This window comes from Populus euphratica, unplaced genomic scaffold, assembly GCF_000495115.2.
Source record: "Populus euphratica unplaced genomic scaffold, PopEup_1.0 scaffold187.1, whole genome shotgun sequence".
NCBI classification, from domain to species: Eukaryota; Viridiplantae; Streptophyta; class Magnoliopsida; order Malpighiales; family Salicaceae; genus Populus; species Populus euphratica.
Window position 1 is genome coordinate 240,213 of NW_011500070.1, and position 24,613 is coordinate 264,825.

The 24,613-nt window shown below is 33.4% G+C and overlaps 5 protein-coding genes and 1 pseudogene across 7 annotated transcripts in view; 4 read left to right on the top strand and 2 right to left on the bottom strand.

Moving 5' to 3' along the window:
• Window positions 1-1,977: 1,977 nt before the first annotated feature.
• Window positions 1,978-3,621, bottom strand: LOC105108418 (anthocyanidin 3-O-glucosyltransferase 2-like). Its single transcript, XM_011002721.1, has one exon. It carries the CDS (start codon window positions 3,522-3,524, stop codon window positions 2,100-2,102), a length of 1,425 nt encoding a protein of 474 aa, XP_011001023.1. The 5' UTR covers window positions 3,525-3,621; the 3' UTR covers window positions 1,978-2,099.
• Window positions 3,622-7,588: 3,967 nt separating this feature from the next.
• Window positions 7,589-8,695, bottom strand: LOC105108449 (anthocyanidin 3-O-glucosyltransferase 2-like). Its single transcript, XM_011002769.1, has one exon. It carries the CDS (start codon window positions 8,693-8,695, stop codon window positions 7,589-7,591), a length of 1,107 nt encoding a protein of 368 aa, XP_011001071.1.
• Window positions 8,696-11,730: 3,035 nt separating this feature from the next.
• On the top strand, window positions 11,731-16,475 carry LOC105108419 (anthocyanidin 3-O-glucosyltransferase 2-like). 3 transcript variants are annotated; one of them, XM_011002724.1, is made up of 2 exons: window positions 11,731-12,139; window positions 12,775-14,923. In XM_011002724.1, exon 2 carries the CDS (start codon window positions 13,347-13,349, stop codon window positions 14,793-14,795), a length of 1,449 nt encoding a protein of 482 aa, XP_011001026.1. In that variant the 5' UTR covers window positions 11,731-12,139; window positions 12,775-13,346; the 3' UTR covers window positions 14,796-14,923. The 3 variants fall into 3 exon arrangements, with proteins under 3 accessions (XP_011001026.1, XP_011001025.1, XP_011001024.1); XM_011002723.1 differs by lacking the exon at window positions 11,731-12,139 and adding an exon at window positions 16,280-16,475 and having other exon boundaries at window positions 12,218-14,816; XM_011002722.1 differs by lacking the exon at window positions 11,731-12,139 and adding an exon at window positions 16,278-16,475 and having other exon boundaries at window positions 12,218-14,813.
• Window positions 16,476-16,599: 124 nt separating this feature from the next.
• LOC105108420 (anthocyanidin 3-O-glucosyltransferase 2-like) lies at window positions 16,600-18,353 on the top strand (annotated as a pseudogene).
• A 2,224-nt stretch (window positions 18,354-20,577) lies between these two features.
• Window positions 20,578-22,240, top strand: LOC105108428 (anthocyanidin 3-O-glucosyltransferase 6-like). The gene has a single exon (XM_011002734.1). It carries the CDS (start codon window positions 20,593-20,595, stop codon window positions 22,120-22,122), a length of 1,530 nt encoding a protein of 509 aa, XP_011001036.1. The 5' UTR covers window positions 20,578-20,592; the 3' UTR covers window positions 22,123-22,240.
• Window positions 22,241-23,303: 1,063 nt separating this feature from the next.
• Window positions 23,304-24,613, top strand: part of LOC105108427 (anthocyanidin 3-O-glucosyltransferase 2-like) — a 45,251-nt gene continuing 43,941 nt past the window's right edge. Inside the window, exon 1 of the mRNA XM_011002733.1 lies at window positions 23,304-24,558. Coding sequence (XP_011001035.1) covers window positions 23,364-24,558 — 1,195 coding nt within the window. The 5' untranslated portion in view covers window positions 23,304-23,363. The remainder of the gene's footprint in view (window positions 24,559-24,613) is intronic.

Here is a 24,613-nt window from a genome sequence, read left to right on the forward strand (position 1 = left end):
CTAAAACTCAGTCCTTCAACAGATTTGTGGGCTTGGATCTGATTTGCTTCTTGAGCCCCCATGAACCATTTCAATTGGGCTGTGCCCAAACTATGGGCTCTCTTTTGGTAAATATCTAATTACTGACGGTCCTTGGAATTTCTCCATACTAAATGAGATGTAATTTTTATGACTTTAGTATTTTTCAGCTTTCATGTCTCTGTTTGTTCGAAAAGACAAAATGCGTGGATCTCAGATTTGTATTGGAACAGCACCATAAAGACTTGCATGTAAGGACTTCGACTCCAAATTGCAGCAACAAATCTATGAGAATGGGAAGTGATAAAGTGGTAGAAAAACTCCACAAATGAAATGGATTTTCCTAATTAGTTCTGGGGCTATATATGTTGATCCTACAAAATAAATCCCTAAAAAGAAATTTTCTGATGCTTAATTAATATTTGAGATTTTTCACATGTAACAGATACGTAAAGAATCAAGAAGATGAAAAAATAGTATTTTTATGTGCGGAGAAGAGTAGCTGAGTGTAGTGAAGAGGTGTTCTCTCTCTAGAGAGATAGGAGTAATCCCAAGAAACTGAGCTCCAGCATCAAGAAGAAGAAGAAGAAGAAGAAGATGGCTATCATCAGCACTGCTCCCTTCAATATTAGCCTTTGTAAGTTGAAGTTAAGGCAGCATAAGGTTAACGTCTCTGAGTTCTCTCCAACTCCAATCAAGGCTTCTTGTGTTCCCTTTGCTACCACGGTAAATCTGAGTCCTCTTTTGTCGGGGATCCAAATTATCTTATACTCTTCTACAATTCAAAATGAATCATTGCTAGAAAAAAATTAGACCCATTTAGGGAAATTTCTATGAAACCAAGGATTATTGAGAAAAAAGTGGATATTTAAAGAATTGAGTTAATTGTCATTAAATGAATGCTATATATGTTCAGGCTTGGAGGAGCAAAGCGTTGAAATCTGCCACTAAACGTTTCAAGAAAAAGAAGATGAAAGATCCTATAACTATTTGAGAGATTTATAGCAATTGAATTATTGAATTTATTTCACAGCTAATCTGAATTCCTTGTGCAGTTGTTCTATAAACTAGAATAATCAATTGTATTTGTAGCACTTATTCTTTTAAAGCTCAACTAAATGGTTGATTCTCTTGTCAACATGTAAACCAGCTGAGTTTCATTATGCTATGGTTGACTGTTCAAAAAACTATGCTATTTATTACAATTCTAGAGGGAAAAAGAGGAGCAGAAGTGATAATCATCATAGTTTATAGTTTATGCTAAATCAACTCCCGGGGCATTAGCTAAGATGGAATTTGTTATAAATCGAAATCCTCAGAAAATAAAAATACTAAAATTATAGGAAAAAGACCCAAGATACTTCTTTTTTATCTAAGTTTTATTTTCCAAATAATTATTATAATTTTTTATATATAAAAAAAAAACCTTATGTAAAGAAAAGCTAAAAAGCACTTGCATAGTTACATCAGGCTTGGCGTAAAAGGGGACAGGAACAGCAAAACTTAAATAAATCCTGGAATGTTACTGGAATTCTCAATTTCATCCTTTACTGACATAAAAAATATTATTTTAATATATCTTTAAATAAAAATAATTGTTAAAAACAACTTGTTACACGCTTCATTGAAAAAATCACCGATACCTATGACGTCGTACAAGAAGTGTTTAGTTATAATTAAAGGGATGCCCAAGACTCTAATGAACATTAAGCAAAACCATCACACGCACCAAAATTATATTCCACAAGCAATAAAAAAGATAGTAGTAAAATGGTAAAATTTTCGCATCAAAAAGTTTGTTTCCTCTGTATTTTAGTTTTGAATTCTTAATTACACATATAATCATCATTATAAATTGTTATTAATTTTAAATTTTATAAAATTAGTCAGTAATACCCACAAATTAATCTTAATACCTACATTAATCTAAAAAAATAACAATTAAGTACTAAAAAGCACTACGAGAATGGCGCATTTATTATCATCTTTAATTAAAGAGAGAATTAGAGCTTAATTATCAACTGTTTTGACTTTTCGATGCTGTGAAACACTTTAATAATCGATACATTGAAGAAAATCCTTCAAGATAGCATATCCTTGATCAAGTCTCCAAGAGCCGCAAAGGAAGACCCTCCCTCCATCACAGCTTTCCTGCTAGCTTCACTCATTGCTTTGACCTTATTTCTCACTTCACCATCTTCCTCCATCGCGGATTTCACAGACTTTGCTACCTTATCAGCCAGCACAAGATTGTCAGAACGCATCCTATAATCTAATGTCATCTCTATAGCTATCCCTAAATCCTCCACCATTTGAAACGCATTAATTTGTTGCTCAGCATGCAGTGGCCATGTCACAATGGGGACTCCATGCCACAGGCTCTCCAAGATCGAGTTCCATCCACAATGTGATACAAACCCTTTTATGGCTTTATGAGCTAAGACTTGCATTTGTGGAGCCCATCCACAGACCATGCCAATATTTTTTGTCCTTTCCAGGAACCCATCTGGCAAGACCTCTTCGAAATTACTGTAATCGCTAGGTAATGCAAAATGCCCTTCAGGTGGTGGCTTACGGACGGACCATAAGAATCTGTGGCCACTTTGTTCCAGCCCAAGTGCAATCTCTTTCACCTGGGCTTCCCTAAAACGCCCTATGCTTCCAAAGCACAAGAACACCACTGATTTTTCTGGTTGATCATCAAGCCATTCCATGATCTTACCATGTCGATCCGAATTTGACCCCATCAGACTGTGCCCATTGACATTGAGCAGCGGCCCCACTGTGTAAACTGGGGGTGTACCTCCACCCAAGAATGAGCTGACTGCATGGGATTCCAGCTCTACAAAGGAATTGACTACGATACCCTTAGCCTCTCTGAATCTCCTCCCAAGGTTTTCAAAGCAGGTGTACCCACCATCCTTGTTCAACAGCACTGATGGCAAAACCCTAGCAGGCACAGGATTGGCAAAACAGGAAACAATCAAGTCAGGATCAGTTTCTTTAAACTCAATCCCAACCTGTTCTTGCCTAGTAGGAAGATAGAGCAAGAGACCCAGAAAAGCAGCACTAGAAGCGAAGTAAACATAAGAAGAAATCCCAAGTTCATTAGCAACATCAATCATCGAAGCACAGAACAGGTCAACAACCAAACCAACAACCGGTACTGATGACTTGCTGGACATGACATGGTTGACCACAGCATCTTTTACAAGGGGCTTATGAGCCTCCATGAAACTGGTAACATAGTTTTCAGGGGACCTCAAAGGATCTAAATCAGGTGGGGTTACTGTAGGAAGAGTGATGTATTGTATTCGAGTATCGATGGTGATGAGCTCTGATTGATTGGAGGTATCTGTGTCAGGACCAAATGGTGCTCTGATGATGACAAGAACTGTTATTAGGAAACTGTCATCTTGATCAAGTAAGCGCTTGGCAAATTCGATAGCGGGGAAAAGATGGCCAATCCCAGGTGAAGGGACAAGAACTAGCTGCGCCTTCTTCATTTTGAAGCTATGGCCGGTGGCTGCTGGTGGATCGGATCTACTCTCTCTCTCTCTCTCTCTCTCTCTCTCCCCCTCTCCCCCTCTCTCACTATATATATATAATATTAATTAGTTCAACATATAAACAGAAAAAAGCAACTCCAACATCATCAAATTACAAAATACACATGGTGGACCCTACCCTTCTTATGGACCCTACTCTCCATGTCATTTCAATCACCACGTGTCCTCTTCTGCTGCCTGCATCATCACCCTCCATCACCTATCGCAAGCTGTCAGTGGGAACACCGTACAGCCCGCATTCCAAAACTATCTATTACGGAGCATAGTCGTTCATTTTAACGCTTTCTGCCGTGTATCGAATTAATTTTTTTAAAAGTAAGAAAAAGTTAAAAGCGTGAAGAATTTATTCTGTCAAAATAGGTTGATTTCAAAATTTCCCCACTTATTTTTTTTATTTGAGTTTTTAATTACACTACATGGAAGCTAGTCTAAATTAAATCCATTAAAATCTAAAACAATTTTAATAATTAATAAAAATATAATTTATTTTAAAAAAATTCAAGATAATAATTTTTTTAAAAAAAAATATAAAAACAATAAAAAAATAGATCGATCTCAATCTTCTCATTACCCGAATTATAGATTCTATTTAATTTAATAATTTTTTTATAAATAATTTTTATTTAATTATATAATAAAAATATATACTCATAAAATTAAGAATCAACTTAAAAACACACTTATTTGAAACAATAATAACCTTATAGAAAACAAACAAAATAAATCATATAGATTATTTTTCAACCAATATAATATTGAAAGGATAAAATTAAGAAAAAAATTAAAAATAATTAAAGGACTATAAATAAAAAAGAAAACATATTCAATCAGTGAGTAAACTTATCAAACCTGTAAACCGGGTAACCTGTGTTAGCTCATCAAACCTGTGAACCAAGTTATAGACTCTAGTGAAATTATAATTTATTTTTTAAAAAAAATATTTTTTATTTAACTATATAATAACAAAAATAGATGATCACAAAATTGAACATCAACCCAATATCAAGATTCTAACCTAATTATATTTTTTTTTTATTTAACTATATGATAACCAATTATGAAACTGAATTCACAATTATTCTAATATCTAAGAATAAAACTAAAAAACATAAAAAATAAGAAATAGTTAAACTCGCTAGACTTGTAAACCGGGTTAACTGATCAAACTAATTGTGAACAAGTTCATAGACTTCATAAAGTTTAATAATATGATTTTTTTTAAATATTTTTTTTTACTATATAAAAAAAAGTAAATGATAAAAAAAGAAGTCATGTATAATTATAAAAAAAGGTAGGCAATATCAAACTCATAAACCGAGGCAACTTGAATTATTTGACAAACTCACAAGTCATGCAACCTTATAGAAAGGTAAAATAAAAAAAATTACAAAGTCAGATTCTCACCCATCACAATATTAAAAGATGAAATTGATTAAAATAAATTTGAAAAAACAATTCTAAAAAAAATTCAATAACATAAAAAAAAAAGCAAAACACTGTGGATTTCTATTGTAATCCACAATACAATGGATGTTGGTAAACAATAATTTCCATACCCTTTAGTCTCCCGCCAATTTTTTTTCATTGAAAAAAATAATTTAGGAGAAGATTATATTTTTAAAAAAGTGAGAGAAATTTAATGACTAGGTTAAATCCTGATTAACTTAATAATATGATAAAAAAATGAGTCAGTAACAATTTTTTTTTAAAATATTGCCTTGGGCAAAGCTCTAGAGCAACAAATAAGCCAAAAAAAGATGTCAACTTTTATTAATTTTAAAATTCATGATCTAGATCATTATACCAGAAACAATGTACTTGAAAAAATCATGAAGTTTAATTCCTAGGAATGAAAACGTTGAAGAATTTAATTAAAAAATAAAAATAACACTAAAAAAATAGCAATTAAAACAATTATGATTAAAATTAAAATATAAAATAAATTAAAAGGAAACAACAAATTTTCAATTTAAGAATTCAATTGAAAAAAAATAAAAACATTAACAAAAGAAACGAAAATCCAAAAGAATGAGGTCTAAAATGAAAACAAAAGCAACATCCTATAAACTTGGATTAAATAGTGAAATTAAAAATAATATAAATTTTATAAAAATATCAAGAGAAAAAGATTAGAAATCTAAAAAATAAGGATCAAATTAAAAACATCAATACATGATAAAAAAAAAATTTAAACATGTAGAATTTTTTAATGTGTTTTTTTATATGATAAAAACCCAACATGTAAATTAAAGGCTTATGCACGCATATAATTAAATAAACCAAGAACCATTATGCAATGAAAGTTTTTTTTTTAAAAAAATAATTAATGATAAATCAAAATAAAATTAGAAAAATTGATAAATAAATATAGATAAAAATATTTAATATTGCAATAAGAATTATTTACCTATTTATGTTTAATGAATTTGTATATTAGAATCAATATGTAATAAAAATTGACACACATATAAAATTTATTGAATAAAAAAACATATTTTGCAAGGACACACACTTTAAAAATATTATAAAAAATTAAAAAAATATTTTTAAAAGTAATTTTAATGTATAAAAAAATTATAGATAAATTATACTAACCTCTTAAAAAATTAAATACATCTAATATAATTAAAAAATAATTATTATTTAAAAAAGACTAAATAAGCAAAAAAATATTATAAAGAAGTAAAATACAAACTTAAAAATTGTTGAAAAAAAGACATGTAAAGAAGAGGTTTAGATTAAAAAAAATCAAAATTATATATATATATATATAAAAAATGAGGTAGGCTGAGCGCTTGACTCGTAAAAAAAAGTACAGAAAAAATTCAACTTAAAAAAATAAATGATGTGTTTTTTGGAATTCCTAGATTTCAACCACCACAGTGGCTAGAAAAATAAGGTGATTAGTTTTTTTTTCCTCTTTAAAACCTTATTTTTAATAAAAAAAAATACATAAAAAACATTTTAAAAATCTTGTTAAATCAAGTCATAATTTGTAGAAGGGTAAAAAATCATTTCAAAACTTAAAATAAACTCAAAACTAAAAATATTATTGAACTTAAACTTTATAAACTTGAAGAAAAATATCAAAAAATAAAATTAAAAATTAAAATTCTACCTCACAATTCTATTGACTTGAAGTTTTATCTTTTTAACTTGCTATTTTTTAGTATATAGTTTCCTTCTGTGTCAAATGTATTATTTATGTGATGACCTCAAAATTTTTTGAATTTAGAAAATGAAAAAGGGACCACTTTGACAACCTAATTTCTAAACTTTTTTTTTTTTATCAAATTCATAGAAAACAAAAGCTTTCCAAGCAATCAAAAGAAAGATCCTGATAAAATAGAAAACTAATAGAAATCCTTTTCCATTTTATTTATTAAAGAAACTTGAAACTATGACGAAGGCTGATAATGTAATATCTGTTAACTATCTCAGTGGTAAAAAACATGGGGTTAGATTTCTAGTCCTCGAGCCAAGTCCTGCACTCTTTTTTATGCTCTAAGATCGCACCTACTCTTGACCAATTTATGGTCACTCGATGATGACCTAATTAACACATGCATAGCACTAATTTTTAACACAATCTCTTAGTATTTAATCTGCAATTTTTAATTCCGAACGAAATATAATCTTAAATCTTATCCTCTTAATATTTCTTCTCGTAATTTTTCACCTCATACCAAACACAACCTTAAATAAATCATTATAAATCATTAAATATTTTAAAATAAAATGTCATCAATCCACTTTATAACCACTTAAAAAATGGAGGAAACATAAACACGAAAGAGAAGCTATCCCAAGATCATAAAATTCCACAATCAATAATAAAAAAGAAAACGATTAAATACTACAAAGCACAACAATATATATAGTCGATGCAATTATTGTTGAAATTGATACATATTGTTTGAGGAACTTAATTAAAATCCATGGTGGGAATGCTAAAAAATATATATTAAATGGTTCATAAAGTTTAAATGGTAGAAAAATCTTCAAGATAGCATGATTTCAATCAAGTCTCCAAATGCAGCAAATGAAGATCCACCCGCCACCACAGCTTTCCTGCTAGCTTCACTCACTGCTTTAACCCTGTCTCTCACGGTGCTCCCTTCCTCCATCAATGATTTTACAGACTTGGCTATCTTATCAGCCACAACAAGTTCATTAGAACCCATCCTATAATCTAATGTCATTTCTATGGCTAGTCCCAAATCATTCACCGTTTGAAATGCATTAAGTTGTTGCTCGGCATACATTGGCCATGTCACAACAGGTACATCATACCATAAGCTTTCCAAAATCGAGTTCCATCCACAGTGTGAAACAAATCCTCCCACAGCTCTGTGGGCTAGGACTTGTATTTGGGGAGCCCATCCACATACCATGCCAATATTTTTTGTTCTTTCCAAGAACCCGTCTGGCAAAACCTCTTCAAAGTTCATGTAATCACTAGGCATTGCAAATTGTCCTTCCGGTGGTGGCTTGCGAACGGAACATAAGAATCTATGTCCACTTTGTTCCAGCCCAAGTGCAATTTCTTTCACTTGAGCCCCACTAAAACGCCCTAAACTTCCAAAGCACAAGAACGCAACTGATTTTTCTGGTTGATCATCAAGCCATTTCATGATCTTGCCATGTTGATCATCCAGATTTGATTCCATCAAACTCTGTCCATTGACATTTAGTAGTGGCCCCACTGTATATACTGGGGGTGCATCTCCACCCAAAAAAGAGCTGACTGCATGGGCTTCAAGCTCAGTAAATGTATTGACGATAAAACCTTTAGTATCTTTAAATCTTCTCGCATGGTTTTCAAAGCAGATGTACCCACCATCCTTGTTCAACAACACTGATGGCATAACCCTGGCAGGCACAGGGTTGAAAAAACAGGGAACAATCAAGTCAGGGTCAGTTTCCTTGAACTCAATCCCAACCTGATCCTTCCTTCTTGGAAGATGAAGCATGAGACCAAGAAAGCCTGCACTAGAAGAGATGTAAACATAAGAAGGAATCCTAAGTTCCTTAGCAACATCAATCATTGAAGAACAAAACAAGTCAACAACCAAACCAACAACCGGTACTGATGGCCTTTTGGACATGACATGGTTAAGGATAGCATCTTTTACATGAGGCTTATGTCTCTCGAGGAAAATAGAAAAATAGTTTTCTTGGGACCTAAAAGGGTCATAATCATCAGGTGGGGTTACTTGAGGAAGAGTGATGTAGGATATTCGAGTATCGATGGTAGTGAGTGATTGATTGAAGGTGTCTACGTCAAGAGCAAACGGAGCTTTGATGACAAGAATTGTGATTAAGAAACTTTCATCTTGATCAAGCAAGCGTTTGGCAAACTCGATGGTGGATACAAGGTGGCCAATTCCAGGAGAAGGGACTAGAACTAGCTGTGCTTTCTTCATTTTGGAGCTATGGCTTATGGCTGTATGGTGGTTAAGTTGCTATTTCTTGTTCTCGAGACATGCTCTTATACCGTGTTGTCTCAAGACTCGTGTATTTTTTTTGGGAGCTATGGCTTATGGCTGTATGGTGGTTAAGTTGCTATTTCTTGTTCTCGAGACATGCTCTTATACCGTGTTGTCTCAAGACTCGTGTATCTTTTTTTAAATAAAGATATTTTCGAATTTGTTTATACGGTAATTGGGATTAATTTATTTTTGAACAATGTTAAAGATATTATGCATCATTCATATTAACCTTGTGTATTCATTTTTTTTTTATACGAGCTATATATCCAAGATTCGAACTTAAAAAATGACGAAATTTTATTTTATGCGAGCTATACATCCAAGATTCGAACTTAAAAAATGACGAAATGGAGTATACTTTATCTTCTAATTATCATATTGGATTAAATTTTTATTCTTACTTCTAATATGCATTGATTTCGAAGATAATTTTGCTGTTGAAATAGAGGAAAGATGCTAATTCCTTGTTATTTATATATATTCTTGTATAATACGTCCTCGAGATTGTCTTTGTAAGCCAAGTGTCAACCAAAAAGTGCCATATTTCTTTGTCACTCCACGGCATATATAGCCGAATTGATCATAGGATGGTAGGGATCAAGTGTTCAACAGAAAGGTCTCATTTTTCTTTGTTGCTACACGGCCGGCGTTGCCGAATTTATGAGAAGCAGGTAGAGATCAAGGGCAGAATCATTTGTTGAAAATGACTTAAAACCTAAGAATGTCTGGTCGGATATGTGTTTAAATTTTAAGATTTAGCCCAGCCCACCTATTCAGCATTACAACCTCATGGACCCAGACAATTTAAGCCCATTCGATGATAAAATAGACTGGTTAATTATAAAACACCTATAAACTAAAGGTTATTTTCAATATTACTCTTTCTCATAGCCTTGCCTCAAATTTATTTAAAATTAAACCATATATTTTAAACATTAAAAAACTATTTTTTAGTGATATATAATAAAAAAAATTGACAAGTACAAAGCTACTTATCCTTTGAGTAATATCAAAATATTGGTATATTAGTTAATAATTTATTTTTTATTTATTGATTTTTTAAGTTTAAACTAAGTAGCATTTGACGAAATTTATTACAATTTTTTCTATTGATATGAGAGATGGAAATGAGCGGTGCTCTCTTAAGATTCCATGGGGAAAGAATTTAATTTTTTGTTAAAATGCAAATTGGTTCAAAAATACTCCTTAAATTTAAATAAAAACAAATTATTAACTTATACTAAAAAGTTTTGGTATTTTAGTGAAGCAATGAATAGAAAAATGCCAAAACTCTTTTCATTTGAATCCTTAAAATTTTTGAGCATTTTTTTAAATTTTAAATTTATATTTTTTTTTAATTTTAACCTTTAATATTGAGTTTATTATATATTAAACTTCATAATTTATTTTTTAAGAAATTATCTTGATTTTATGAACATGAGTCTTGCAGGTTAGTCTTATTAACTCGAGTTATTTTTCTAATTAATTCTTTTATTAACTTTATTTGATTGAAAATTAAATTTTATATATATATATATTTTTCAATGTCTCGCTATCTAGATTGTAAGTTTTTCAAGTTCACCAAACTTGTTTTCTATGGAATTATTCCGGTCACTTGACTTGGGTTGAGTCAAATCATTTTTTTATTTTTTTATTTTATTCTTTAATATTGCATTGATTGAAAATTATACTTCATATCTTATTTTAGTTTGCTTTCATAAGGTTATTCAGTTCTTATAATCTGAGTTATGGGGTTGGTCGGTTAACTCAGGTTAAATCAAATATTTTTTTTTTAATTTTTTTAATGTCTTCTTTCAATATTAGGTTGAATAAGAATTAAACTTTATATATTTTTTAATTTATTTTTTTAGGGTTATCCTAATATTATGATTTAAGTTTGATAGATTAACCCGGGTTGACGCGACTTATTTTTTAATTGAAGTTTATTTTTAATTTTATACTTCAATATTAAATTGATTAAGTATTGAGTTTAATAATTGTTTTTATTTGTTTTCTATAGAATTATCAAAATCTCATAACTTAAGTAATAGATTTAATGGATTAACTAAAGTTGATTCAAATTAATTCAATATTTTATTGTTTCCATATATATGTATATATATATTTTAAAATATCATCTTAATTTTTTTTATGTCAAACTACATGAATTATTTTTGGATCATCAAGTCAACTAAGTCACATCAAGATAATCTCTCTATATTTTTTTTTTACTAAAATATATATTAACAACTCTTAAATATTTTTTTTTATGTTAAAAAAATTATTCTAACTTGTATCATAGGGCAGCATGAATAATGATTTAATATATTTTAACAATCTCAGAGGATTGAAGTGAATAATGATTTAAAAAGTCTGAATTTAAGTTTAACAATCTCAGAGGATTGAAGTGAACAAATCTATAAAATTTAAGCTCTACACTAAATTAAAAAATTAAAGGGGTATTTAGTCCCGTGGTTGAATTAGTGTTTTGAAAAAAAAATTTAAATTAATTTTTTAAATACTTGTAGATTGTTTTGAAAATTAAAATATATATTCTTTTAATATATTTTTGAATAAAAATTACAGTAAAAACCAACTTCTAAAACTGTGAGAAACACTCCACGACAGGAGTAAAGAGCTTCATCTACCAACCAGAAAAACTAACAATCCATGGCCATGGCCTCCACTTCTTCATCATCACGTCCAGTGCTGCTCTCAGACCCTTCCCATGCCCCATCCAATAAACCCCGAAAGCTCCTCTCTTTACAATCTCACTATCACCAAGCCCATCTCTTAAAACCCCATCAATTCGCTTTCGCTTAAGCAAACTTTGTCAAGAAGGCTAGCCCAATCCTGCACGCCAACGGTTTGACACAATTCCCCGCCCAACAAGTGTCATTTGTAACACCATTGTAATTGGCTTCATGTGCAAAAACTTGCCTCTTGAAGCCATTTTGTTCTATTTCAAGATAAAAAGTTCCAGTCAAAGAACCAAATTTGATTCATATACTTACTCTTCTACGCTCAAAGCTTGCGTTGAAACGCGCCGTTTAAAGACTGGTAGAGCCATTCATTGTCATCTTATTCGATGTTTATCTTATCCGAGTAGAAATGTGTATAATTCCCTTTTGAATATGTGTTCTAGTTGCTTAAGTAATGTGGTTTGTTTGAGTTATTTTGATTACTCTAAGTATGATTTAGTGCGTCAAGCTTTCGATAAGATGAGAAAGAGAGATGTTGTTGCTTGGAATACTATGATTTCTTGGCAAGTGTAGGCAGAAAGATATGTAGCCGCAGTTAGGCTATTCAGGATGATGATGAAAATGGGGATTAAGCCGAGTCCGGTTAATTTTGCCAATGTTTTTCCTGCGTTGAGTGTCAGAGATCTTAAGAATGCCAATGTTCTTTATGGGATACTTGTTAAAATGGGTAGTGAATATGTGAATGAATTGTTTGTAGTGAGTTCGATGATATTCATGTCCGCGGAGCTTGGATGTGTTGATTTTGCTAGGAAGGTTTTTGACCATTGTTTGGAGAAGAATACGGAAATTTGGAACACTATAATTGGTGGATTTGTATAGAATAATTTTTTGGTTGAAGGTATTGATCTTTTTCTTCAAGCCGTGGAAACAGAACAGATGGTTCTTGATGGAGCTACCTTTCTATCGTCTTTAACGGCTGTTTCGCAATTGCAGTGTTCGGACTTGGCTCAAGAACCGCACGCCTTTGTAATTAAGAATCTAGCAGTATTACCAGTGATGACGCTGAATGCAGTAATTGTAACATATTCAGGTCAGTCTTTAAAAAAGGCAATCTTTACCTAATTATTCAGGTCAGTCTCTTAACTTCATGGTCTATGGTAACATATTCAGATTCTTTCTGGAAGAATTTTGTTGCAGCTTGGATTGGTCTGGTATTATTCATGGTTCTCTTCATATCATGAAACATACTAGAATTTGATGACCTGCTAGCTCGAATTAGTTTGATTACAGTAGTCTAGTATGAGAACAGAAAGAAAAGGCTCTAGGCTATATTAGACCATGTTGCCATCTGAACAAAAAGCTATTCACAAGAGAAGCACCTATCTTGAATTTTCAGCAAGAGCTATGCAAGCCACACATTTATTTAGTCCCCACTCAAATAAAGACCACAAACTAATTATCTTCTAGTACCATCCTGGCCAGCACAGTACCTCATCAGTTATCTTCAACATTGCTTGAAAAAAAAAAAAAAAAACTGAAGCAAAACACAACGAAATCTCTAATACATGAAGAAATCAGAGCTAGTTTTTGTCCCTTCACCAGGTGTTGGTCACCTTGTACCGGCAGTTGAGATTGCAAAACTCATGGTCAAACGTGATGACAGACTCTCCGTAACTGTTCTTGTCATGAGACGCCCACCATTAGACACCAAGATAAACAGGTACATTGAATCAGTCTCTGTTTCAATATCTGATCATATCCAATTCGTTGACCTCCCTAATGATGAGAAAACGAGTTCTGGCATCAACTTCCTTAGTTCATTCATCGAGAGCCAGAAACCACACGTTAAAAATGCTGTCTTCAAGCTTGTTCAGTCTGAATCAAGCTCCGAGTCACCTCAACTTGCTGGATTTGTTGTTGGCATGTTCTGTACAACAATGATAGACGTGGCAAACGAATTCGGTGTTCCTTCATATGTTTTCTGTGCTTCAAGTGCCGCTGCTCTCAGTCTTATGCTTTATATGCAGGCTCTAAATGATGAGAAGAATGTGGACACCACCGAGTTTAAGGACTCAGATGCTGAGTTCATGTTACCAGGCATCATTAACCAGGTTCCTGCAAAGGTTTTGCCTTCTGTAGTGTTTAATAAAGACTGGCATCCTATTTACTTCGGCAATGCGAGAAGGTTTAAAGAAGCAGAAGGTATTATGGTTAATACATACGTGGAGCTTGAATCCCAAGTAATCAACGCCTTCTCCGATGGTAAAACCCCTCCTTTGTATCCTATTGGTCCTATTTTAAATCTTAAAGGCGATGGTCATGATGGGGGTTCAGCCGAGACCAATAAAAATAAGGACATCATGGAATGGCTTGATGATCAACCTCCATCATCAGTGGTTTTCCTGTGCTTTGGGAGCATGGGAAGCTTTAGTGAGAAACAATTAAAAGAGATTGCAAGTGCATTGGAGCATAGCGGGAATAGGTTCTTGTGGTCCGTGCGCCAACCTCCACCAAAGGGTAAGATGGGATTCCCAGCTGATTATGCAAATCCAGAGGAAGCTCTGCCCACAGGATTCTTAGATCGTACGGCTGGGATTGGGAAGGTTATTGGTTGGGCCCCTCAAGTGGCCATTTTAGCTCATCCAGCTATCGGTGGGTTTGTATCTCATTGTGGTTGGAATTCTATACTAGAGAGCTTATGGTTTGGTGTTCCAATTGCTGCATGGCCATTGTTTTCAGAGCAACAACTAAATGCCTTCGAGATGATGATTGAATTGGGATTAGCAGCAGAGATTAAAATGGATTATAGGAAGGACTTTAGAGCTGAAAACGAAGTGATTGTGAGTGCTGATATTATAGAGAAAGGAATAATGTCTGTTATGGAGCAGGATAGCGAAGTCAGGAAGAAGGTGAAAGCCATGAGTGAAATGGGCAAGAAGGCTTTGCTGGATGGTGGATCTTCGCACTTAATCCTCGGTCGTTTAATTGAAGATATGATGAACAATTTGAAATGAAGCAACAAAAACAGTTTGTAAGTTTGTTTATTTTTGAGACATATCTAATATATTTGAATAGCTCATCTGATTTCCAAATCATAGCCTACTCCATGGAAACAAATTTTCTTAATTTCTTTTCTTTTTAAGCATTTACGTTTCAATGATTAATTCTAAGTTCCAGCGCCAACATATTTGCCAAAAAGCATCATGTTTCATCAAGTATGAGTAGTCTTTAAACTAGTTAAAAGGTTAGTACCTTGGGGTCATCAGCTAAGCTAGCTAAGACAATCTCAACATGTCCTTGCCATTTTTGGACCAGAGCTTATCTCCTTCCTCTGTCCACGCTTGAATGCCACCACCGAAACTCACTGCCATGAAAGTCAATCCATCATTCTCTAATTTGATGAACTGAATGTTCAAACATATAAATATGCATCCAACTCTACACACCACAAACTCATTTTTTCCACACATCACGAACTCCTTCAAAACAAACAGTAATAAAAGAAAGAATCCAGTCTCTTGTAGCCAAGTTTTTAGTGAATGCAGAAAACAGAGCTGGTGTTTGTTCCTTCCCTAGGGATTGGCCACGTTGTTCGGCCACGTTGTTCAAATGGTAGAGAGCGTAAAACTCCTTGTTCACCACGATGACAGAATTTTCATCACTGTTATCATCATCGGGATAGCTTTGGACTTCAAAATCAGCAAATACACTGAGTTACTCATTGCCACTACCATATTCACTCGTATCCAATTCATTGACCTACCCAGTGATAAAACAAACGCATCACATTAATGATCATCCCTCCAAATTTATCACTTCTTCGATTGAAAGCCAAAAGCCCCACCTCAAAGAATTTGTTTCAAACCTCATAACTCCGTCCAAGTAAAACTATATGCAGAGTGTGAAGGTGAACATGTACTTGAGTAAAATTATATATTTTAAAATATTTAAGAAATGTTTTTTTTATAAGTGGGGTTTTAAATACTCTTCATTTTGTATTTGAGACTTATTGTTAAATGAAATAAATTTTTTATTTTATAAAATATAATTCATAAATATACCTTCTTTTTTTTTTATTAAATGAAGATCTTGAATTATTATCCAAATGAGTAATATTTCCTGACCTGCTCGATTATAAGCTCCTCGATTTTGTTCTGGACATGTTTCTTACAGGATGACCTTTGCTACATTGGATTCTCACAGTCAAACATGGACTTTTCTTCGGAGCCGCAACTTTAGTATTATTTTTTAGAATAAACATTTAAATTATTTTTTTGGGTAAAATAACACTTTTTTTTAATGAAATAGTATGATAGTTTGATATATACGGATTAAAAAACAAGATAGCTTGATATCTAAAAAATTCATTAAATAGACTGTCATAAATTATAATTATGTTTTCAATTATAACATGTATAGACTACTCTATTTTAATAAAATCTTCTCTACCTTTATTATTTTTGCCAATAATTTTGTTTATATGGTGTTAATAGGTTAAAAATACCCAACTTTATATTCATTCCAAAAGAAGTGGAAGCTCATGGCTTGCCAGATTCTGTGAAAACTGGCCGGCTAATTTGACCAAAAGTTGGAATATTTTTCGAGAGAGTCCAGTGACTTTTCTTTCTTTAAAAGCTACTGAAAAAAGGGCCCTTTGCTGGACTAAATTATTATAGAAGAACTTTCTTGGTCAACATTCTTTGGAATTTTTACAAGTCTTTGTTGACAAAGCTGGGTTGGCACCGTCTTATAACGTTCCAGTCCAAGTTGTACTTCTTTTGGTGGCTAGCTGCAGATCTCAGCCCATTTCCTAGAAATTTCACAGCCAGCAGACAATCATACCACTAATTCTGGGATTAAGGATTATATTTAATTCGGACAAGATAGAATAGCTCAAGACATTCACTGTGAGGGAACATTATTGTCCCTCCCTGCAAGCAAGAAAATTTTTTTTCAAGCAAAAATGAAGAAGGCAGAGGTGGTGTTGATCCCCATACCTGCTATGGGTCATATTGTAGCACTAGTAGAGGTAGCTAAGCTTCTTGTTCAACGTGATGATCGCCTATCCACAACTGTCTTCGTAATGCATCCAACTCTTGATCCTAGCACCACCAGATATACTGAAACACTTGCTGCCTCAACTCTCCCTGATCGTATGCGAGTCATTAACTTGCCAAATCTTGAGTCCATAACATCTGCTACCAAAGGTCGTCACTGGCTAACGTGTTTGATAGAAAGCCAAAAATCTCATGTCAAAGAATATGTATCCAAGATTAGAACTCAGTACGAGTTAAATCCGGATTCTCCTCGACTTGCTGGGTTCATTTTCGATACGTTTGCTACTGGGATGAAAGATGTGCCTAATCAATTTGGAGTTCCATGGTATGTTTTTTCTGCTTCAGGTGCAGCTTTTATTGGTAGCATGTTGCATCTTACTGCTCTTCATGATGAGCAGGGAGTTGACCTTACCGAGTTGAAGAACTCAGAGGATGAATTGAAAATTCCGTGTTTGGCGAGCCCAATTCCTGCTAAACTTGTGCCTTCCATGGTGTTCGAGAAAGACTCACTGACTACTTTTCTTGAACATGCTAGGATATTGACCGAGGCTAGGGGTATTTTGATCAATACATTTTTAGAGTTCGAATCCTATGCAATTAACTCTCTGTCAGATGGTAAAACCCCTCCCGTGTACCCGGTTGGTCCCATTGTGAAACATGTAGGAGATGGTGGTGATCCGATGTCGGATGAGAGCACCAATTATAGGGACATCATGGAATGGCTTGATGATCAACCTCCATTATCGGTTATATTCTTATGCTTTGGGAGCTGGGGAAGTTTTTAAGAGGAGAAACAAGTGAAAGAGATTGCAATTGCACTTGAGCATAGCGGGCATCGGTTCTTATGGTCTCTACGCAAACCTTCACAGAACGGTAAAAAGCAATCTCCGAGTGATTATCAAGATTTTCAAGGTATTTTACCTGAAGGTTTCTTAGATCGAACAGCTATGATTGGGAAGGTAATTGGATGGGCTCCGCAAGTGGAAATTTTAGCTCATTCAGCCGTCGGAGGATTTGCATCACATTGTGGATGGAATTCTACACTAGAAAGTGTAAGATTTGGTGTTCCAGTTGCCACTTGGCCATTATATGCAGAGCAACAATTTAATGCTTTTCAAATGGTGATTGAGCTAGGATTAGCCGTGGAAATCAAAATGGAATATTGGAAGGATTTTTATGGTGATAATGAAATAATTGTGAGCAGTGATGATATATTGAAAGCTATAAACAGTGTTATGGAAGAACACAGTGAGGTCAGAAAGAAGGTAAAGGAGATGAGTAGAATAAGTGAAAAAACCTTGGTGGATGGAGGATCTTCATTTTCTTCCTTAGGTCGTCTAATTGAAGATATGACGGAAAACATGTCATGAGTCGATTGTTTTGAACTTTCCTCTAAGCAATCTCTGAAATAAAAAAGGAACAGTTTTCCTCTTTTTTTCGCTTATGATTCCATATTGCAATTTATGTATTAAGAATGATTGTCATGGTCAATTAATCAATAAATGTATTTTCCTTCGAAAAGATTTTTTTATCCCCATCAGTTTTGTATGCATCTAAAAACAAATTCTCAAATACTTAATTCCAAACAAATTGAAATGGGTGCCAATACCCCCATTGGCTACAATCACTTAAAGGTCTTGTTTGATAAAGTTATTGAAGTGTTTTTTAAAGTGTATTTGAAAAGTAAAAATATTGAAATGGACTCTTTTTGAAAAAAAAAATGATTTTAATAGAAAAAATTGAAAAACCATGAAATTAATGTGTTTTAAATTAAAGGAAAAACACATACAATAGACAATGCACACACTCAATAATATATAACAACGTGAGATTAATAATAAAAATTGGAGTATATAAACATGCACTTCTTCTTTACAGATTAATTAAGCAGTCCAAAAGAGTGTCCAATGTCTAATTATAATATTTTTATGTAGAAGTTTCCTTATATATTTTTAAAGTTATTATTTTTAATGTAGGAGTTTTTTCTTTTTGAAAAAAAGCAAATATGTTTTTTAGTTTTTTATCTTAGAATTACTTTTTTTTTAATTTTTCTTTAGTATTATTATTTTTATTTGTTTAAAGGGAATAATTTTTATTTTTCTATTTAGTTTTAATTGGATTTTCTATTTTTTTTTATATAAAGAGTAATAATAAACTTTTGACAAGTCTTACTTAGATGAATTAAAATTAAATATTTCAGATATTTTTTTGTGGTTATTTTTGTATTTGATATCACTACAATCTTAAAAAAAAAATATTTCTCATATCTTGTTTTTTTATATAGCTTTTCATTATTAAAAATCTTAAATATTCAACAAAGATTCTAAAATAACTGATTATGTTAATAAAAAAATACTATCATTTCTAGAATAAATTATCATCTAAAATTTTATACTTTAGTATTAATGAGTGTATATAGATTAATACTTTTGATTCTAGTGTTGATAAATACTAGAATTAATATTCCTAACTTAGTGTTAATAAATATTAAAACTAATATTTCTAATTTTAATATTAATGATTATTAAGAGTAACATTATTAATTTTGATGTTAATGAATATTAAAAATTAATACTAATTGTAAATCCATTTATTTCATATCTTCAAACAATCTCATATTAGGTTTTAAAATGAATATTGGATTCGCACTAATGGAAAATACTAGACTTTGACCATTTTTTTTTAAAGATACTTGTAATTTACCGATTTTCATCCAACAAAAAAGTTTTTAATTTGTCAAGAAAATTAAAAATAAAATAAAAAATACCATAATTTTCTTTGTCTAACACCCGTGGTCTGTTGACGAGACTTTTCCTTTCTAAGATTCCAAAAACAACGATTTTTTTCTCTTCATTGTCAATTTCTTTTGTTATTATCTCGTATTTAAAAATTATAAAAAATAAAAAAATATAAATTTATAAGTTGTTGTTGATAACTTGATTAAGACTTGATTGAAAATAAATTATTATCAAAATACTAAATAAAAAATATACCCGTGGACATTCTAGAGCTTGGTCTAGCGGTGTAAGAGACTTGTCTTCTTTCACTGCACTTGGGTTCGAGTCTTGGCGTGCACGTCTGTCATCCTTACGATGTCTTACATATCTACTAGGTTTGCAGGGTATTTAGTAAGCCGTGAGAATTAGTCGTGGTGCACGCAAACTAACCCGAACACCGCATATAAAAAAATAAAAAAATATATATATACTCGTGGTTTTCCAGCCCAATAAAGCTTACATCATTAATAAGTTTATTTTTTCAACCATAATTATTAAATTTAGTCTAAATTAACTAATTTATTTGGAAAATTTAAAACTTAAATTAATATCAATGTACTAATTGGAAAAATACACCCACGGTTTTCCAGCTCAATAAAACTGAAATTAATTACAAGTTTACTTTTTTCAAATATAGTTATTAAAACTTAGTCTACTTAGATAAATTGATTTAAAAAACATAACACTTAAACAGGCTTGGGCTTTTACTTGAATATATAAAGCTTGATTTATTCGGGTGAACCCAATTCTAATATATATATATATATATATATATATTGTTTTAGCTAAAATAATTCACCCGATAACTTATATGATAACTATGTTTCCAACTGCTTCATTGGACTGTTTTTGTAAACATCTATGGGCTAGTAGCCGTTGAAATTCTTAAATTAAATGCATGTACGTAGTTAATCGCCAGCAAAGCCATGACATCACTCTAATTCTAGACCTTAAATATTTATATCACGAATAAGATCATGATCACTTCCACGCATCCTAAGCAGACCACCATTGTTCACACCAGAAACAAAGATTTCAAGCAAAGAATGAAGAAAGCAGAGGTGGTGCTAATCCCCTTACCTGCTATGGGCCATATTGTAGCAGTAGTGGAGATAGCTAAGCTGCTTGTTCAACGTGATGATCGACTTTACACAACTGTCTTGGTAATGCATCCCACTCTTGATCCCAGCACTACCAAGTACAATGAATCACTTGCTGCATCAACTCTCCCTGATCGTATGCGAGTCATTAACTTGCCCAGAGTTGAGTCCATAACATCAGATACTAAACCCAATAACTGGCTTAGTTCTTTGGTTGAAGGGCAAAAACCTCATGTCAAAGAATATGTTTCAAAGATAAGAACTCAGTCTGAATTGAGTCTTGATGCTCCTCGCCTAGCTGGGTTTATTTTTGATTCTTTTGTTACAGGACTGAAAGAAGTAGCCAATGAATTTGGGTTACCATGGTATGCTTTCTCTGCTTCGGGTGCAGCTTTTCTTGGTTGTTTATTGCATCTTCAGGCACTTCATGATGAGGGAGCGGACCTGACTGAATTCAAGAACTCGGATGTCGAGTTGAGGATTCCGAGTTTGGTGAACCCATTTCCCGCTAAACTTTTGCCTTCTGTACTGTTTGAGAAAGAATCGATTACGACTATTCTTGAGCAACCAAGAGCATTGGCCGAAGCCAGAGGTATCTTGGTAAATACATTTTTGGAGTTTGAATCCCATGCTATCAGCTCTCTTTCCGATGGCAGGACCCCTCCAATATATCCAGTGGGACCGATTGTTAAACATAAAAGAGACGGTCATGATGTGGGTTCGGAAGGGAGCAACAGTTACAGAAACATTATTGAATGGCTTGATGATCAGCCTCCATCATCAGTTTTGTTTTTGTGCTTTGGAAGTGGTGGAAGTTTTAGGGAGAATCAGGTGAAAGAGATTGCTTGTGCCCTAGAGAAGTGTGGGCATCGATTCTTATGGTCCCTACGTAAACCTCCACCGAGAGGAAAGTGGGAGTATTCACCGAGTGATTATGCAAATTTTCAAGAAATCTTACCGAAAGAGTTTTTAAACCGGACAGCTAAGATTGGGAAAGTAATCGGATGGGCTCCACAGGTAGACATATTGGCTCATCCAGCCATAGGAATGTTTGCTTCGCATTGTGGATGGAATTCTATACTAGAAAGTATAAGGTTTGGTGTTCCAATTGTCGCCTGGCCATTATATGCAGAGCAACAGTTCAATGCCTTCCAAATGGTAATTGAGTTGGGATTAGCTGTGGAAATTAAAATGGATTGTAGGGAGAATTCTCATGGTGATAACGAAATAAATGTGAGTGCTGATGGTATAATGAAAGCAATAGAGCATGTGATGGAGCAAGGTAAAGAAATAAGAAAGAAGGTAAAAGAGATGAGAAGAATAAGTGAGAAAACCTTGACGGCTGGTGGATGTTCGTATTCATCATTGGGTCGTTTGGCTGATGATATAATAGACAACCAGCCATGAAACAACTGCGCCAAACTATCCTCTGAGCGATTACTTACAGTAAGCAATTATGATTTATCTATAAGAATCTATGTATTAAGAATGTTAGTCGCGGCCAATAAATTTAATCTTTCCTTTCTTTAGGAGAAAAATATTTTTATAATCTCTTGTTTTGTATTGGAAAATAATTTTACCAATATGAGATTCTAAATCCACGAAAGCATTTGAACTTCCAAGTTAGAGGCGAGGTGGCTTATGGTTTTATGCTAGAATGTGTTTGAAACGGTTGTGGACTTGCAACCCTTGATAGGTTGCGAGGTCTCTTAATAATAAAGTTAATAGAGAAGCAAGGCTTAGAAGCTAAATGAAGCTCTGTGTGTGAGTTGTGAATACGGTTTATGTGTGTTTTAAGGTTGAGGGAGTTGTTTATTTAGATATTTAGACCCTTTATATGTGTTCATAGATGTTTATATAACCACGAGACATACCAACCCTTTATATGGGAGTTCATAGATGTTATATAACTATAAGACATGTAACTTGCGTAGAAACAAGAACACAATAGGAAAAAGAAAATAAAAAAACATTTCTGAACATATCATTAGGTACCATCATTCAGTTAAGTGTTGATCGGGACCAATCACTAACCAATTATTCAATCATATTACTTTATCCAAAGGAAATTAAGGAAAAAAAAACTTGTTTTAGATCTAAGAACAACCTACTGGATCTGTCGGAGTCACCAACCATTGTTGGATCAAAACAGCACAGAATCGACGCATGATGGTCATGCGCTGACAGTTTAAAATTCAATCTTTTCACATTATCGGATACTTATTTAAAATATACTTGCTTCTTGTATTGTTATCTAGTATTTCAATATTAAAAAAACAATATATCAAAAATAAATTTACAGTAATGCATCAAAGTAGATAACTTGATTAAGATCCCACTGAAAATAACTTAATCTAGATATACTAATTTAAAACATACCCACGATTTTAGAGTCCACTGATTAGGTTCCAAGTTTATTTTTTCTAACTGCTCCGTTGGACTGTTTTTTGTAAACATCTATGGGTTACTAGCCCTAGAAATTCTTAAATTAATGCATGTATATGGTTCATTGCCAGAACAGCCATGACATCAGCCTTTAGGTCGAGACCTTAATTCATTATATATTTTGATCGAGATCGTGATCAGTTCCACACATCTTGTGTAGATCACATTTGTTCACAGCAAGAAACAAAAATTTCTAGCAAAGAATGAAGAAAGCAGAGGCGGTGCTAATCCCCTTACCTGCTATTGGCCATATTGTAGCAGTAGTGGAGATGGCTAAGCTTCTTGCTCAACGTGATGATCGACTTTACACAACTGTGTTGGTAATGCATCCAACTGTTGACCCCAACACTATCAATTACATGGAGTCAATTACTGCATCAACTCTCCCTGATCGTATGCGAGTCATTAACTTGCCCAGGGTTGAGCCCATAACATCAGATATTGAACCCAATAAATGGCTTCGTTCTTTGGTTGAAGGGCAAAAAACCCACGTCAAAGAATATGTTTCAAAGATAAGAACTCAATTCGAGATGAATCCGAACTCCCCTCGCCTTGCCGGATTCATTTTCGATACGTTTGCTGCTAGGATGAAAGATGTGCTTAATGAATTTGGAGTTCCCTGGTATGTTTTTTCTGCTTCAGGTGCAGCTTTTATTGGCAACATGTTGCATCTTACTGCTCTTCATGATGAGCAGGGAGTTGACCTTACCGAGTTGAAGAACTCAGAGGATGAATTGAAAATTCCGTGTTTGGCGAGCCCAATTCCTGCTAAACTTGTGCCTTCCATGGTGTTCGAGAAAGACTCACTGACTGCTTTTCTTGAACATGCTCGGTTATTGACTGAGGCTAGGGGTATTTTGATCAATACATTTTTAGGGTTCGAATCCTATGCAATTAACTCTCTGTCAGATGGTAAAACCCCTCCTGTGTACCCGGTTGGTCCCATTGTGAAACATGTAGGAGATGGTGGTGATCCGATGTCGGATGAGAGCACCAATTATAGGGACATCATGGAATGGCTAAATGATCACCCTCCATTATCGGTTGTGTTCTTATGCTTTGGAAGCTGGGGAAGTTTTAAAGAGAAACAAGTGAAAGAGATCGCAATTGCACTTGAGCATAGCGGGCATCGGTTCTTATGGTCCCTCCGGAAACCTTCACAGAACGATGAAATTCAATCTCCCAGTGATTATGAAGATTTTCAAAGTATTTTACCCCAAGGTTTCTTAGATAGAACGGCTAAGATTGGGAAGGTAATTGGATGGGCTCCACAAGTGGAAATCTTGTCTCATTCAGCTGTGGGAGGGTTTGCTTCACATTGTGGATGGAATTCTATACTGGAGAGTTTAAGATTTGGTGTTCCAATCGCCACTTGGCCATTATATGCAGAGCAACAATTTAATGCTTTTCAAATGGTGATTGAGCTAGGATTAGCCGTGGAAATCAAAATGGA